Source organism: Gossypium arboreum, chromosome 2, assembly GCF_025698485.1.
Source record: "Gossypium arboreum isolate Shixiya-1 chromosome 2, ASM2569848v2, whole genome shotgun sequence".
In the NCBI taxonomy this organism is placed as follows: Eukaryota; Viridiplantae; Streptophyta; class Magnoliopsida; order Malvales; family Malvaceae; genus Gossypium; species Gossypium arboreum.
In genome coordinates, this window is record NC_069071.1 from 51,164,692 (window position 1) to 51,182,456 (window position 17,765).

Below are 17,765 nucleotides of genomic sequence, written 5' to 3' on the forward strand. Positions count from 1 at the left end.
GAGTCTACGGACTTAAAGGGTTGCCGGTTGTAATATCGTGATGTTGGCCCGAAATATGTAAGAAAAGGGTGCGGCGTACCTTGCGTCGTGCTTTCGATGACAAGGAATCGAAAAGAAACCGAATCTATGCCCATGGTTTGTGAATACCGGATGTTTTCCCAGAAGAATTGCCGAGTTTACCACTGTCGGAAATAGAATTTGGCATCGAATTGGTACCGGTACCACTCCAATTTCGATAGCTCCGTATCGTATGGCACCAACGAATTAAAGGAGTTAAGCTCGGTTGCAAGAATTGGTGGATAGAGGTTTTGCTCGTCCGAGTTGTTCGCCTTAGGGTGCGCCGGTGTTGTTTGTGAAAAGAAGGATGGAACCATGCGGTGTGCATCGACTATCGTCGACTTAATAAAGCGGCGATAAAGAACAAATATCCATTACCACGTATCGATGACTTGTTCGATCAAGCTGAAGGAGCCTCGGTGTTCTCGAAAATAGATTTGAGATCGGGCTATTATCAATTGTGAATCCGAGATTCGGACATACCCAAGGCGCCTTGAACAAGATATGGTCACTATGAGTTCCTAGTGATGCCGTTTGGGCTCACTAATGCCCTGCGGTATTTATGGATTTAATGAATCGGATCTTGAGACCATATTGGGATCGATTAGTAGTCGTGTTCATTGATGACATCTTGGTCTATTCAAGAAATGAGACCGAACATCTTGAACACTGCGGTTAGTCTTGCAAATCTTACGGGATAAGCAATTATATGCTAAGTTCAGCAAGTGTGAGTTCGGTTAAGAGAGGTTAGCTTCTTGGGTCATGTGGTATCTGCATCGGGTATTCGAGTCGACCGAATAAAATTTCAGCCATACTTAATTGGAAGCCTCAGAAATATTACGAGGTTCGAGCTTTTTGGGGCTTCTTAGGTTATTACCGACGATTTGTAAAGGCTTCTCAACGATAGCCACGCCGATGATGGCTACTCCAAAAGGATATTAAGTTCGAATGGACGGAGAAATGCCAAAAAGTTTCGATCAAGCGAAAACTTATTTGATGAAGCCCCAATTCTAGTGCAACCCGAGTCAAGCAAAGAGTTTGTCATCTATAGCGACGCCTCCCTACTTGGATTAGGTTGTGTATTGATGCAAGAAGGTCGAGTTGTGGCCTATCGTCGAGGCAATTAAAGCCACACGAGAAAAATTATCCGACCCATGATCTTGAATTGGCGCCATCGTATTCGCCTTAAAGATTTGGCGACATTACTTATTTGGTGAAAGGTGCCATGTGTACTCGGATCACAAAAGTCTCAAATATTTGATGACCCAAAGAGACTTAAATCTGCGACAAAGACGTTGGCTCGATTGTTAAAGGATTATGAGCTGGTCATTGACTATCACCGGGAAAGGCGAATGTGGTTGCGGATGCCTTGAGTCGTAAATCATTATTAAGCTTACGGCGATGAGCGTGCACTTATGCATTCGATCCGATAGTGTGTTAGTAGCTGAATTGAAAGCCAAACCACTATTGATACATCAAATTCGAAGCTCGAGAAAGTCGACGACGAGTTGGCGCAAAAGCGGGTGAGTGTGTTAGAACAAGGACTCGAATTTCAAATCGACGATGACGATTGTTTGAGGTTCAAAAGTCGTCTGTGTGTTCTAAAGAATTGAACTCATTTTGATAATTCGAATGAAGCCCATTGTAGCGAATGGCAATCCACCCGGGAGTACGAAGATGTACAATGATTTGAAACGTCGGTTTGGTGGCATGGTATGAAGCGAGACATCTCCGACTTTGTTTGAGATGTTTAATATGTCAACAAGTGAAAGCGGAACATCGGTGCCTTGAGATTACTTCACCAATCACGATACCCGAGTGGAAATAGGATCGAGTCACAATGGACTTTGTATCCGGACCGCCATTGTCGTGAGTAAGAAGGATGCGGTTTGGGTCGTGGTAGATAGATTGACTAAGTCGGCCCACTTTGTCCCCGTCGTCGCACGGATTTTCAATGGACAAATTAGCGAATTGTACGTTTCTCAGTTGTGAGATTACACGGGTGCCTATTTCCATCGTGTGGGATAGAGATCCGAGATTTACCTCACGATTTTGGAAAAAGTTGCAAGAAGCTTTGGGTACCAAGTTGCATTTCAGCACCGCCTTTCACCCCCAAACCGATGGTCAATCCGAGCGGATAATTCGAGATACTTGAGGATATGTTAAGATGTTGCATCCTCGAGTTTAGTGGTTCATGGGAGCGGTATTTGCCGTTGATTGAATTCGCTTACAACAACGACTTTCAATCAAGTATTAAGATGGCACCCTACGAGGCCTTGTGCGGTCGTAAATGTCGTACACCATTGTTTTGGTGAGCTCGGTGAAAGCAAGATTTTCGGGTGGATTTGATTAGAGATGCTGAGCGAAAGTGAAAGTAATCCGTGAAAGTCCGAAGATAGCCTCCGATCGTCGAGAAGTCGTGCGCGGATCTGAGCGTAAGGATATCGAGTATCGGTGGGTGATAAAGTGTTTCTCAAGGTATCGCCTTGGAAAAAGATACTCGATTCGGTAGTAAGGGCAAGTGAGCCCGAGGTTCATTGGGCCATATGAGATATCCGAAGCGAGTCGGTCCGGTGGCATATCGTTTGATTTTGCCCCCGAACTCAAAAGGTTCACGATGTCTTTCACGTTTCGATGCTTCGACGCTATAGATCCGATCCATCGCACGTGATTAGTCCATCGAAATTGAAATTAAAGCTAATATGAGTTATGAGGAAGAACCGATTCGTATCCTATCACGAAGTGAAAGAGTTGCGAAACAAGCGGGTTCATTGGTGAAAGTGTTATGGCTCAAGCACGGGATAGAAGAAGCTACTTGGGAGACCGAGAACTCTATGAAAGAGCGATATCCAAACCTATTTACGGTAAGATTTTCGGGACGAAAATTTCTTAGGTGGGGAGAGTTGTGACACCCAAAATTGACCCTAGTCGGGATGTGGTTTCGGGACCACAAAACCGAGGCATAAAATAATTTAAAATTTATTTTGATGCCTATGATATGTGTTAATTTGTGTGTGACATTTTTGATGTTTCGATTTAGTGTTATAAATGCGAATTTCACTAGAAAGGACCTAGTAGTGAACTTTGAAAGTATGATGGGAAATGTGTGATGACTAGTTGCTCATGCATGCAAAAATAAGGATTTGCATGTCAAATTTCCCCCAACATGAAGTGGCGGCCATGGCAAGAGAGGATGGGCAAAACATGTCATGAAACATGTTTTGTTGGTGCATTAGGGAGAAATAATAAACAAAGGTGTATGGGTAAGAAAAGAATGAAAAAAAATGTGTGTGAGTGTGGTATTCCCCCCATTGCCGTGAGTTGTAGAGAAAGAAAGAAAATTTTGTTCATCCTTTCTTTGAGCCAAAACTAAGGAAGAAGGAGGATTTTTGCTTCATGCTTGGTTTGGAAGAGATCTAGAAGGAGATTTGGCTAAGTTTGCATCAAGATTAAGGTATGTATGAGGTTGTGTTAGGAGTTTCATGCATGTTTTAGTTGCTAACTTGATGTGCATGATAGCCATGGCTCAAATCTTTGTTATGCCATGGAAATGGTATTTGGCCAAAGTTGTTATGGTGATAAAGCCATTGCATGCTAAGTGTGAAGCTTGATGATGATGCATGCAATGATGGATTGTCTACTTTTGAGTAAGATTTTGAGTTTTCTTTTTGTTTAATCATGATTGAAGTTGAAAAGGGGCATGATTGTCATATTCGGCCATGATGCATTCATGAGCATGGTTCATGCTTCTTGCATGTTAGTTAAAATTTGTGTTTTGGATGGCTATGGACACCTTGAAATTCGGCCATGCTCATATATGTATATATATGTTTGCACATGATGTTTTGGTTATGAACTAAGTGATGAATATGGTTGTTTAAAGAAGAAGATGTTGAAGAATGATTGTGAAATTGCAAGCACATTGGCCTAGCACACATATGAGTGCTTGATGCTATATTATAAGTTTTGAGCTACAATATGCAAAGCATTAACTAGTAAAATGCATGCTGTTTTTGTGAGGTATTAAGTGCATAATTGGCCTCAACATGTACATGAATATTCGCCTTGGGTAGCCTATTGAAGGCCTTAGCTTTTCCTTGATGCTCGAATAAATTGTATTGAATTGCTTGATGTAGTATAAAATGTGCATGACCATTGTGTATTCAAGCTAAAGAGTGGCCATATGACCATTTAAACTCCTTGTCATATTCGCCATAAGCTAGCACAATGAGGTTTTAATAAATTGAATTTGTTTGAATTAGCTCAAGAGCTAAGAGGGCCACAATTGGACAAGGGGAAGGAAAAAGTGATCGAATAGCCGTAAAAGCCGTTCGACAACATCCGAGGTAAGTCCTCAAGAAGTGACCTTACTTGAATTATGTGGAATGAAATATGGATGTATTGATTATTGATTTATGTGTGTATGAGTATTCGAATAATACCCGGGCTAAGTCCCGAAGGCGATTATGCTAGTGATTAAAATTGTGTTTGAGCCTTAGTAACGAAAATGAAATATGTATGTCCAATGATTATTGATGTATGTGTGCATGAGAAATTGAATGATATCCGGGCTAAGCCCCGAAGACAATTATGCTGGAAATTATAACCGGGTTAAGACCCGAAGGCAATTGTGCTAGTAGCTATATCCGGGCTAAGACCCGAAGGCATTCGTGCAAGTTGTTAAATCCGGGCTAAGACCCGAAGGCATTTGTGCAAATCATGATATCCGGGTTAAGTCCCGTAGGCCTTGGTGCGGGTTACCATAACCGGGCTATGTCCCGAAGGCGATTGAACGAGTAGCGACATCCGGTTAAACTCCGAAGGTATGTGATTTGAAAATTATAAGCTTGCTGGAAAATTTCAGCTAATGCACTTGTGAAATTTCCCAATGACAAGGTAAGTGCGTTGTGTGCTTTGCGCGCTAGGAGTAAGAGCTTATGAATATCCGCTCCTATGATGGAACGAGTTATCGGCCTTAATGAAGCCGTTATTTGTGTATGAACATAAGAGTTGGGATGGTGAAGTAAGTATGATTATGTGAATGTGCATTAATGAAATGATGCATTTGGTTATGTGAATGTATTGCTTTAATTAAAGCTGATTATATTCCTTGAGACTTACTAAGCATAAAATGCTTACCCTGTTGCTTTGGCTCTCTGTTTTATAGATTTCGCTCGATAGCAATCGGATTCGGGATCAATAAAGTCGAAGTCATCCACACTATCAACGCCTCTATTTTGGTATAAATTTTGGTTGAACTTTGAAATGGCATGTATAGGACTACCCCTTGTTGGTTTAAAAATGTGGCGATGTATATGTATACGGCCATGCGAAAATGGCTCGTAAAAGGAAGCATGAACTTAGACTATTTGTGGTTTGAATGTATATATATGGTGTCATGATGTGATTATGGATTGGAAATGGGAGTGTTGGTCACATGATCAGCCATTGGTATGGTTAAAATGATCATATGTGAACCTATGTATGGCAAGACTAGTTGGTTGATGGAGACTACAAAAATAGATAAGACCTACCTTAAAACAGATGCTGCCAGCTGCAGTGACGTGAATGTGAAAAATCACCAAAAATTGTAGGAATGGTATTAAATAGTGAATAAGCTATGTAAATGAACCTTGATGAGTCTATTTTCATATGGAAGAAGCGAAATGGTCATAGGAGTTACATGTTAAGAGATATTGAAGCTATTGTGGAACAGGGCCAGAACGGTTTCTGGGTCCCCTGTCGCAACTTTAAAAATTTACTATAAATTATACAGAAAGAATTAGGAGACATACCTTATATGTACAGATTCCATTTTGAGTCTAGTTTCATTAGAAACAAACTGCACCAGCATTAAAGCCCTGTACAGAGAGATATTCAAGTTATACAGCGCGAAGGTCAGAGCAGTCGATCCCTGTAACATGGGTCACTTTAACTAATAAACTGTACCAATTGGCCCGACCAAAAATTCTAGAAATAAATCCATGGATGGATATATGAGTCTAAATTCAGGGAAAATTTACGAAACCAGTTTCCGAGTTTTGAAACTCGAGATATGATTTTTAAGGCGACGGTGACGCAGTCTTCCAGCCTGACTGGAAATGTCAAATTGGTGGGCAAAACATGTGAACTTGGCTTGTTAACCCCTCGTGTCCGACACCGGCGATGGTCTCGGGTTCGGGGTGTTACATGATATATATAAGGAATCATTTGTGTAACACCCCTTACCCGAGTTCAACGCTGAAATAGGAATACGAGGTGTTACCGGACTTAAACACATACAATCATACATTTCCTAGTTATGAAATTTCATCCCAATTTAAAACTTTTCACAATACCTTAATGTCTTTACTATGGGCCTGCGAGGCCCCGAGCACGCTTTGGAAATTGATTCGGGACTAATCTGTGCACTCTAGAATACTTCGTAAAATTTCAAGCAGATAGTGGCACATGCCCGTGTAGAAGGGCAACATGCCCATGTGCCATTTTAACAAGGGCATGTTGAAGGCCCGTGTGGCTCACACGGTCTGAACATATCGGGACATGCCCGTGTCTCTAGCCCGTGTGAATTTATTTTTCGATTCGAAGCTATAGGGGTTTTCATACGACTTGGCACACGCCCGTGTCCATGACCCATGTCTCCCACACGGCCATGACACGCTCGTATCTCAGCCCGTGTGCAAAAACCTTGACATTCTGTTCCTAACATCAGCAACCCTTAAGGGCACACGGCCAAGGCACATGCCCATGTGTTAGGCCGTGTCCTCTACACGGCTGAGACACACGGCCATGTGTATGCCTGTGTTCTTACTACCATGCATATTGACTTGTAAAATTTAGGTGTAGGGGACACACGGCCGGACTACACGCCCATGGGGCAGACCATGTGTCACACACGGTCTAGACACACTCCCGTGTGTCTTCCCATGTGGACAAAAATAAGGCTATTTACCAAGCCTTTTTGCCACCCTTACTTGCACCAACCTACACAATATCAACCAAAACCAATCTAAGTATAACACATATAACCAAATCAACCACAACCATGAGAAATTTGCATCAAATGCATTTAATCATAACCAATATTAGCCAACATTAATGGCCTATACAAAATAAATATCACATCCATCATAAGATCCAACACTTGTAATTAAATTAACAAGACACTAAACAAAAGATTCAAGTCCCTATACATGCCACAATCAAAACATTTTAACTAGCTATACCAAGAGCTTCATGTGATAGTGTGATCGATGCCTCCAATGTTCCTGGATCCCCGATACTAGCTTGGCGGCACTATAAGAAAATGAAAAGGAGAGGGAATAAGCATAAAGCTTAATAAGTTACATATAAATAAGTAACAACATCAACCATGCATATTATAAATCAACACAACATTCTTGAGTGAACATGGGTAAATATCACTACATGCTTATATATATACATATCACAAGTATAAATAAAAAATTTCCATATCGTACCAAGATCATTTTCATAACTAGAACTTACTCACGTCATTCTTACCATCAAGGCAACATAACTAGACTCATATCTCATGAGTTTCGGATAAGAACTTGTACCACTCACAACATGATTATATCACTCCATATCATTGTCATAAGCTTTTAAAATAACCCGTGAAACCATTTGGAATACTAAAGGATATCTGACAAGCTTTTATACAAGAGGGTAAATTGTTGATGCTATGTTCCAAACATGGTCTTACACTGGCTTACATGTCGAGGCCGATGCCATGTCCCAGACATGGTCTTACACTAGCTCTCATCTCAATGTCGATGCCATATCCTAGATGTAATATCCTGATTTTGGGCCTAGTCAGAATAGTGGTTTCGTGACCACAAAATCCGAGATATAAATAATTATTTTATGATTATTTTAAGGTCTATGATATGATTGCATGATTGTGTGAAAATTTCGTGAAGAAATTTTATGCATAAAGTGCTTAATTTGAAATTTGGGACTAAATTGAATAAATTGCAAAACTTGTGTTCTAGAAGTATTTTGCATAAAATTGAATTAGATTATTAATTAGAGGTCCTTAAAGAGTAATTTTACCAATTTCTAAGTCTATGGACAAAATTGGACATGGATGGAATTTTGGAAAGTTTAGTAGTAAGGGCATTTTGGTCATTTAGGGTAAAATGAATTAAAATACAAAATTAAAAGCCAATTTTGCTCATCTTCAACCCCATGGCCGAATATAGCAAGGAGAAACCATGGCTAGGGTTTTCAAGCTTCCAAGCTCGATTGTAAGTTCGTTCTAGCCTTGTTTTAATGATTTTACGTTTTTGGAGTCCGTAGCTCGATTTAGCTTATGCTAGCAATAATTTAACCTAGGGTTTATATTTGGAAAAATACCCATAGGTGAAATTTGTGTATTTTGGTGTTTTATGATAGAATATGAGGTTTTAAATTATGTTAGACAACTTGTGCTACTCGGTTTTAAGTGAAAAGCGAGCAAAAGGGCTTAATCGGTAAAAATACCTAATAGTCATAAGTACATGTTAGAGTGAGAATTTGATGTTGCCATAGAAGGGAAAAATGATCAGCATGTCATAAAACATAAGAAAATAGGCTGAATTTTAATTTACGAGCTTTGGGGCAAAAGTGTAAATATGCAAAAGTTTAGGGGCAAAATTGTAATTTTTCAAAAATATGATTTTGGGTCAATTTGAATAATGTGAGTCCTAATTAGACTATATTTTAAATGATAGAGCAAGGAAAACTGAAATTCGGGCTAAAATGGGGAAAATACCAAGTTGTGGACGAAATGGTAAAACTAGCCATTTTCGCATACGAGGTAAGTTCATATGTAAATGTTGGTAACATAGTTATTATTTTAAATGTTTTAATGTTTTTTAAATAATATGATAATTATTATGAAATATTATACTTGTGATAATTGTTTGATAATATGTCAAATTATGTGATATACTTGGAAAATGTGAAATACTACCGAGTATCGGTATCGGCATTCCGTAGAAGATGGTTGAGACACATGATTGGGAAAAAGGTCCGTTGAACCTCGGGAATGGATTAGGATACAAGTGACATGTCACTGGGATATTTGGGCATCCGAACTCGTTGAGTTGAGTCCGAGTTCACTTATGGATGCGGCGTCCGAACTCGTTGAGTTGAGTCCGAGTTCGTGAGATGTAACTAGGCATCCGAACTCGTTGAGTTGAGTCCGAGTTCACTTATGGATCGAACGCCCGAGCTCGTTGAGTTGAGTCCGAGTTCACTTATGGGCGGGTTACATGGTAGCTTGGCTACATATGTGGCACTTATGTGCAAACTTTCCATGTATCCGAATTATATTAGATGTGTTCAACGGGTAAAGTTCTACTCAAATGGAGGAATACTCAAGATGAAAGGGACGTATTGGTAAGTGTTGTGAAATGGATAATTTGAACAGGTATGTACTTAACCCTCGGGTTGAAAACTCGATATAACAACAATATGGTAAGATGATAAATGAAAAGGTGATATGAATGTCTTGGTGATGATTATGCAAATGATGTTTTATGTTTGCTTATATGGTTATGTTACTTGCTATTTGCATGTGAGCTTACTAAGCATTTATGCTTACTCCTCCTTTTCATTCCTTGTAGTGTTGACAAGCTAGCTCGAAATCGAAAACGGTCGAGGCACGCTCACACTATCCGTATACCATCTTGACATAATGGCTTGTATATTTTGAGTATGGCATGTATAGCATTATAATCATTTTGTATATATGGTCTTATGATATGGTTATTGAGTGGTATGGAGATAGAAATGCTTGGTAATGATTAGCCATTGGAATGGCTAATCATGATCATATTTGGTATTATGTATGTCAAATTGCTAGCTAATCCATGGAAACCATGAAATAGGTAAAATTTACCATAAAATAGATTCAGACAGCAGCAGTGACGTGAGTTTAAAAATCACTAAAAATAGTAGAAATGGAATTAAATAATGAATAAGTTATGGAATCGAAGCTTGATGAGTCTATTTTCATATGGAATAAGCGAAACAGGTATATAAGCTATATTTTATGAGATGTTTAAATTTTTGTGAAACAGGGCCAGAGCGATTTCTGGATCCCCTGTTCTGACTTTGGAAATTCACCATAAATTTTACAAAGATAATTAGAAGTCATGCTTTATATGTACAGATTCCTTATTGAGTCTAGTTTTATTAGAGATAAACGGCATAGTCATTGAAGCTCTGTACAGGGAGATATCTGATTCGTAATACACTGAGGTCAGAGTAGTTGAATCCTGAAATAGGGGAGACTTTAACTAATAAACTGTACTAATTGGCCCAACCAAAAATTCTAGAAAAAAATTAGTAGATATATATATGAGTCTAGTTTCAGGAAAAATTTACAGAATTGGATTTCGAGTTTCGTAACTCGAGATATGATTTTTAAAGCGACTGTGATGCAGTTAGCCAGCTTGTCTGGAAATTTTAAAATGAATTGTATGAGCTGTTTAATTAATGAATTAAGTCCGTTAACACCTCGTGTTCGACTCCGGCAACGGTCTCGGGTACGGGGTGTTACACTAGACATGGTCTTACACTAGCTCTCATGTTGTGGCCGATGCCATGTCCCGAACATGGTCTTATACTAGCGCACATATCAATGCCGATGCCATGTCCCAGACATGGTCTTACATTGGCTCTCACAACATCGTCGATGCAATGTTCCAAACATGGTCTTACACTGGCTTTCATATCGTGGCCGACGCCATGTCCCAGACATGGTCTTACACTGGCACACATATCACTCAAATGTTATAGCATGGATATCCAATCTAATCTTAGGTTCAATCAGGACTCTACTACATTGAATTTTATCATGCATTATTCATAAGCAATTTCAACCATATTACACAAAATTAATCATTCAACACATAATAATGATAAACTTGCCTTACTTACATACAACTTATCTCAGGCGACTAGTTGAATTTAGTCTACTTGTTTAACCTTCCCCTAGTCTAGGCCCCAATTTTGTATCTGTTGATCTAAAATGATAAAAATTCACTAATTTAATCATCATATTAATCAATACATCTCATAAATCATATTTTGGCAAAATGACCATTTTCCCCCTAAACTTTCACAAAATTACAATTTTACTCATAGGCTCGTAAATCAATTTTTATCAAATTTTCTCACTAACCAAGCCAAGCCGAATTCTTTATATACTGGAAGCAGCCCACAATTTCCATCATTTCACACATTTACCACATAATTTATAACTTATGCAAAAAGGGTTTTCATGATAACTACTTCACAAAAGTTGTTTGTTTAACAACCATGATTCATTTTCTTCCATAAAAATTCAGCAAACAACATGAACACTCTCCTGGAAAAACCCTAGAGTTTCAACCATTTTGCAAAATAGTCCCCTCATTAGTTAGATTATGCTACAAGAGTCCCAAAAATACAAAAATTATTAAGAAAGGCCATCAAAATCACTTACTTGTAAGGGTAAGGAGTGGCTGAAATTTTGAAGCTCCAAAACCCCTAAAATGGCTAATATTTTCGATGGTATGGACAAGATATGAAAAAGATGACAACCCCTTTCTTTTTGTTTTATTTCTAGTCAAAACTAAGCTACTAACTTCATCTAATTTTGACTTTTCTACTCCTATTTGTCTCTATAGCCGGCCAGCCTTATTAAAATGGGTTTATTTGCCCTTTAAAGACACTAAATTATGATTCTCTAGTTATTTAACACCATTTTCTAGAAAAACAAAACTTTTTCCCTTTATGCAATTTAGTCATCTTTCGCAATTGAGCATGCATTCGCTAAAATTATTTTACCAAAATTTTCATGCACTTATATAAACATGCTATAACACATAAAATAATATTAAAAATAATTTCTCCGACCTCGGGTTAGTGGTTTCGAAACCACTGTTCCGACAAGGCCCAAAAATCGGGCTGTTACAATTTGTGGGTATCCAAAAAGCTTGATCTCATGACCGAATAATGATTATCAACTGGCCCTCAGTTATACGTGAACCATGATCGCATAATGGCCTTCGACTGAGACCTCGACTTAGACTTTGACTTGTGACCATATCAAGCACTATCACCCCCAAACCCGACTTCCATAGGATGAGTTTCTGAAGTAATGATCGTATTCCAACATGACAGATGAAATGTATGTGTTTTGAGACGCGTTATCGCATCCCTGACCCCTCAAATCTACTTATAAACTTTTACGATTTCACTTTCAAAACCCTAAACCCAATAAAAACCCTAATTCCTAAAAAAACCCAACCCTAATAATCAACCCTAGCCCTAAAAAAATTAGTGGTTGATGAGAAAGAGAGAGCTAAACGTGCTTTCCTACCAACTATATAGAAAGCACGCCCAACTGGATATACTTTCACACACTATCTCCAAAATCAGCCTATTTTCTTAAATCTTGAAAAAAAATGAAATATTTAATCAATTAAAAATTATCATATATTATCTATTTAGCCTTAAAAAAATAGATTGTTGAATGTGCAATTCATTAAAAGAAAAGTAGACAAAAAATTAATGATAGTGGCCAATTCACAATTTTTATTTAAAAGATTAAAAAAAAACAAAATAAATTCACGGTATAAGTTACCTTAAAATTTTAATATTAAGGAACAATTAAATTAGTACAAACCTTTTTTTAACTTAAGCCCATAGGAGAATCTCCTCTGCAAATCTTTTTTGGGTTTTGCAATAGAAAATAAATAAAAATAAACAAAAATAAAAATCTCGACGAAAATAAACGGAAGAGAAGGACAAGTTCAGAGCCAGGGCTAGGGTTTCCTTAATTTTGAGCCAAGGTCATTTCTTTCTCTGTCAATTAAATACCTTTTCCTTTCTTTTTCTTTTATTTTTTTTCAATCTGGTAAATATGAAAAATTAAATATATTTTTTTGTTTTTGCAAAGGGGATTGAAGCAAAAGTTAATGGCGGATAATTACTGGAATCGGCAGCAGCCAACTCCTCCGATGCTGTCCTCAGGTGGGATGCTTAAACGACCTCGTACTGACTATGGTATGCTTCTTTCCTTTACGTTTCAAATAATTTTCTTGCCCTCTATCTTTTTTACCTATCTTGTAAATTTTTTTTGTTCAATTGTGTTTTAATTTCTGCAGCTATTGATATCAGCTTAGGAAACTTCGAGAACTTTTTAATGGAGTGTTAGAATTTTGTTCAAACTTCATGTTGGGAAAAAGTTGGTTCCTTTGTTATTGGGTTTAATTTTGTTCTATTGTGTTTTAGTTTTAGCCGATTTTGATATCAGTTTAGGAAAAATAAAAAATTCGATTAGATTGGTATGCTTTTGTTCAACTTTATGTTGGGAGAAACTTTTCTCTTTTAATTGTTATTGAGTTTTATTTTGTCCAATTAGATACATTTATGCATAAGCATCCTCAAGAAAACAAAAAGAAAGCCAAAGAGAAAACATAACAAAAGAATGAAAAGGGAACTTAGAACTTATATTCTTTCTTGATTCATCACCAAAAAATCTGATCTGCTCAATGAAAAACTGAATACTATAACCAATTTATAACAAAATCTACAAAATGCTTTTCTAACGACCTGCCAACGTCAGTGAATCAACAGAACCAACAAACTTAACTAGCAAGCTAACGACTAACAGCTTTTGAACTAACAACTAACTGCTAATGCTGTAGACAGTTTGAGTGCTCTATTTCCAAATACTTAGTTCAATATTCAATATCAAACCTTAGCTTAAGGTATCTAGTGCTTTAGTTCAATTGTTCTTTTACCCTTCATTTTCTTTTTTCTTTTTCAAATTGTCTTTTCTTTTTTTGTACAATTTTCTTTGTGCATATCCGATTGCTGAAATAAATTAAGTTATATGTGCATAGTTTCTATTTGCGACAAGTTACCTATTTCATCTTAGGTAGTACCAATTTTGTTCAGACTTGCATTTAGCTTTTTCGCTGTTTAGGTTTCCATTTTGTTTGTAACGAGTTTAAGCAGTATGCATGTTTCACTTCTGTATATTTCTTGAAAGACATTATCTGAATTAAGAAAAGGTTGATCAAATGTTTAATTTTCACCTTCACAGATGCCCCGCCTTCTGGGCTGCATCCAGCTCATGAGATGCATCATAATCTGGCAAGAGATGATGATCAAGGTGGACACCTGGCTGTGAAGGATACGAAAACCATTGGATCAGCATATGATCGTTATCTACAGAGTGCGGTACCATTTTGAATCTTTACTCATGCATAATTATCCCTCATCATGCATCCCCATTTTTGTTTTCTAAAAGCATTCATTAAAATGGTTTTGAAGCAACTTTCTTCTTTTACTTCTGGAGAAGCTAGTACATTTGGTGGGTTGGGAAGGGCTGTTGGTGTTGCAATGCCTGCTCGTCCAATGGCTGATCCTCCTGTGATGGGTCGTCCTGCATCTGCTGCTCCAGATCTGGCACTAAATGGTGGAAATGTCAGTTTTGGCGGTCAATTTCCCATTGACCCAATGGCAAGGCTAGGTCGGGATATTCTACCTCTGCCTCCGGATGCTTCCAATACTCTATTTGTTGAGGGACTTCCTCCTGACAGCACAAGGAGGGAAGTAGCCCGTATCCTGTTTAATGATGTAATGCTTAATAAGATATATAAATATGTTTTCCATGATACCTTATTTTAACTTGGTTACCTTGCTTCACATTCCTTAACCAAGGCTTTAGATATCTTTCGCCCTTTTGTGGGATATAAAGAAGTACGACTAGTGAGTAAAGAATACAAACATGTAAGTGAACTGGATGTTTGCAAATACTTTATTTGTCTCCTGTATCATGACTTAGTTTGTTGTTTTATTAAGAGCTGGGAAACTGTCATAAGTGTATGTTGAATGCTAAACCCGATGCATTGGTAATGCAGCGTGGGGGAGATCCTATTATCCTTTGTTTTGTTGATTTTTCAAGTCCTGCTTGTGCAGCAACTGCAATGAGTGCCTTGCAAGGTGATCTCTCCTTCCATTGATTTTGACATTTGTAGAAACAGCTATCACTGGAAAACGTACCATGGTTTTTTCTCAGGAGAAAAAAATGACAAATGGATACTTTTGATAGACTTTGGTGCACACACTTGAGCATTTGGCTCAAGTTGGAGGCGTATGTATTACTTGCTTAAAGACAAGAAGTTTGAACTCTTTTTCCTGCAAAATAAATGCTATCAGTTTGGGCATGCATTTGAAAAGACTAGTATGAACGATAATATGCCAAGAGCGCATCATACGTCGGCTGATCTGTGCATTTGTGTTAATGCTTGAGTTCGCGAAAGTTTACTTTTGTTTGTGGATTGTGCAGGTTATAAAATCGATGAACATGATCCTGATTCTAACTACTTGAGGCTACAGTTTTCCCGGAACCCAGGTCCACGGTCAGGTTCTGGAGTTCGTGGAAGGAGGTGAATGTCACTTTCTGGAAACAATCAGGCTATTATATGCAAGCCAGTTTTAAGGCAACTTTATTTCATATTTTCCATCTATGATAGGGTTTCGAGGAGTGCCCTTTTTAATTAAAAAAGTACATTTAAAATTTGCAATTTAAATTGCCAAATCCTGCTAATCATTGGCGCTAGAGATTCACAAAAGAAAAATTTAGTAGAGAGAGGATCAAGCAATTGCGCGTTTCTGGAACCTGTGTTGTACAATAACACTTTTAGATGAAAGAGGGTTTTCTTTTTTCTGGCGGTATAGAAGATGCCGGCATTTGAATTTAGTGTTAATAAAAAAATTAGCGAAGTAATTTAGGATAAATCTATCCAAATATTCATTTTGTAATTGCAATATATATATATATATAAAAAGATCATGAAAAGATTTGGAAAAAAATGATTTGTTATTTATACTGCTATTTATATTTATTTGTCTTTATTATTTAATAGTAGTTAAAAAATTACCCACTCTTTCTAAGATTGAAACTGGTATTAAAGAATTACTGCTTTCCCTGTCACATTCCTAGGAAAGTTACTAGATCCAGGTTAAATTTTTTTTTTAATAGTTTTAAGGGTATTTGGAGCATATTGTTGATGGTAAATTTAATAATCTTTGGGTTGATATATAATAAAATATAGCACAAACATGGTTAAGAAGCTTAACCAGTAATTGTTTAGTTGATATGTCAAAACGCAATATGTTTAAAAAAAGGTAATTGCTTTTGGTACACATCAAGGATGATAGTGCTGTCCGACGGATAGCCGCAACACCAAGAAGGTTTGGTTTAAGGACAATGGAATGGATAGTGTTGATATGTCAATGGATCTAGAATCGACTTTATTGTTTTGTAACACTCTTAACCCGTATTTGTTGCCGAAATAGTGTTACGGATTATTACCGTTATTTTTAAAACTAACAAAATTTTAAACATTTTAATTTACAAAATCAATCATAGCAAAACCAATCAATGGTATACATATTGTCCCTTATACGAGCCTTCGAGGCCTTAAAAACACATTAGAAATGAATTAGGACTAAACCTGAAACATATGGAATTTTTAGGAAAAAGATGAAAATTTTCAAACTGTAGGGGTGACACGGTCGTGTCCCAGCCCGTGTCTGTGCTAGTGTAACTCTCTTACTTGGGTCACACGGCCAAGCCACACGCCTGTGTGCCAAGCTGTGTACCCTTCGAAATGGCTTCACATGCCCTTGTGTCAGGCCGTATAACTGCCTGACTTGCAACCTTTTGTAAGCTACAGGGTACACACAGCCGTGTCACATGGTCGTGTGTCACACACGACTGATACACACGCCCGTGTCTTTGGCCGCATGGACGAAAAATAGGTCATTTTCAAGCCATTTTTCTCACCCAACCATGCACACACTTACAACCACTTTTCCCCATATAATCAAGCATTTAAAATGCACCAAACAAAGCATCAACAAGCTAAACCAGTAACGTATATATTCAAACAACCAATATGCCCAAAAGGCACCTCAATTACAGTGATCATACATGTATTACACATTTGCATAGTTAAGCCAAAATTCAACCAATCTTATAACTAAGTTTATACCAATATTTACCACTAAGTTTACATATCAAATTCACATTCAAAATACCAAATTGGCCATTTAACATATATCAACTAATCATTTACACAATTGACCATATATGCCAATTATCACCAATATACCTTAATAACTACATTTGTAACATCCCTAACCAGTATCCGTCGTTGGAACACGGTTTTGAAGTATTACCGAAACATTCAGAATATTTTTCAGATAATTCCTGTAAATTACTATTCATCTACCGATATCATTCAAAACGTCCCTTAATTGGATCCTCGAGGCCCAATACGATCATTAGAATCAAGTCGAGACTTAATCAAAAACTCATAAAATTTTTCACGACATTTCAAAAATCTTCCAAGGTGCAGGGCTCACACGCTTATGTGGTCTAGGGACACGCCCGTGTGGTCGGGCCGTGTACTACACATGCCCATGTCCCTAACCCGTGTAACTCTCTGACTTTCAAGGCATGAAGAAATTGAAGTCACACGGCCAAGTCACACGACAGTGTGCTAGGCCTTGTGGCGAATTTTATTTTCAAAATTTAGGTGCAGTTTTCACACAGCCATGTAACACGCTCGTGTTCAAGGCCGTGTCAACCACAGGCTGAGACACATGCCTGTGTCTCTGTCCGTGTGCCCAAT

General features: G+C 37.8%; 1 protein-coding gene across 1 annotated transcript; it reads left to right on the forward strand.

Annotated features, from left to right (window-relative positions):
• The first annotated feature begins 12,683 nt into the window (after window positions 1–12,683).
• Window positions 12,684–15,864, forward strand: LOC108487483 (RNA-binding protein 2-like). The gene is made up of 7 exons (XM_017791837.2): window positions 12,684–12,905; window positions 13,013–13,119; window positions 14,165–14,301; window positions 14,395–14,683; window positions 14,792–14,853; window positions 14,985–15,066; window positions 15,413–15,864. Exons 2-7 carry the CDS (start codon window positions 13,032–13,034, stop codon window positions 15,514–15,516), a joined length of 762 nt encoding a protein of 253 aa, XP_017647326.1. The 5' UTR covers window positions 12,684–12,905; window positions 13,013–13,031; the 3' UTR covers window positions 15,517–15,864.
• Window positions 15,865–17,765: the final 1,901 nt, after the last annotated feature.

Bases quoted from the DNA above. Each gene is read 5' to 3' on its own strand.
- LOC108487483 (XM_017791837.2), top strand. From the start codon at position 13,032: ATGGCGGATAATTACTGGAATCGGCAGCAGCCAACTCCTCCGATGCTG. The intron at 13,120-14,164 runs GTATGCTTCTTT...TCACCTTCACAG, and splicing joins ACGACCTCGTACTGACTATG to ATGCCCCGCCTTCTGGGCTG. The intron at 15,067-15,412 runs GTGATCTCTCCT...TGGATTGTGCAG, and splicing joins TGCAATGAGTGCCTTGCAAG to GTTATAAAATCGATGAACAT.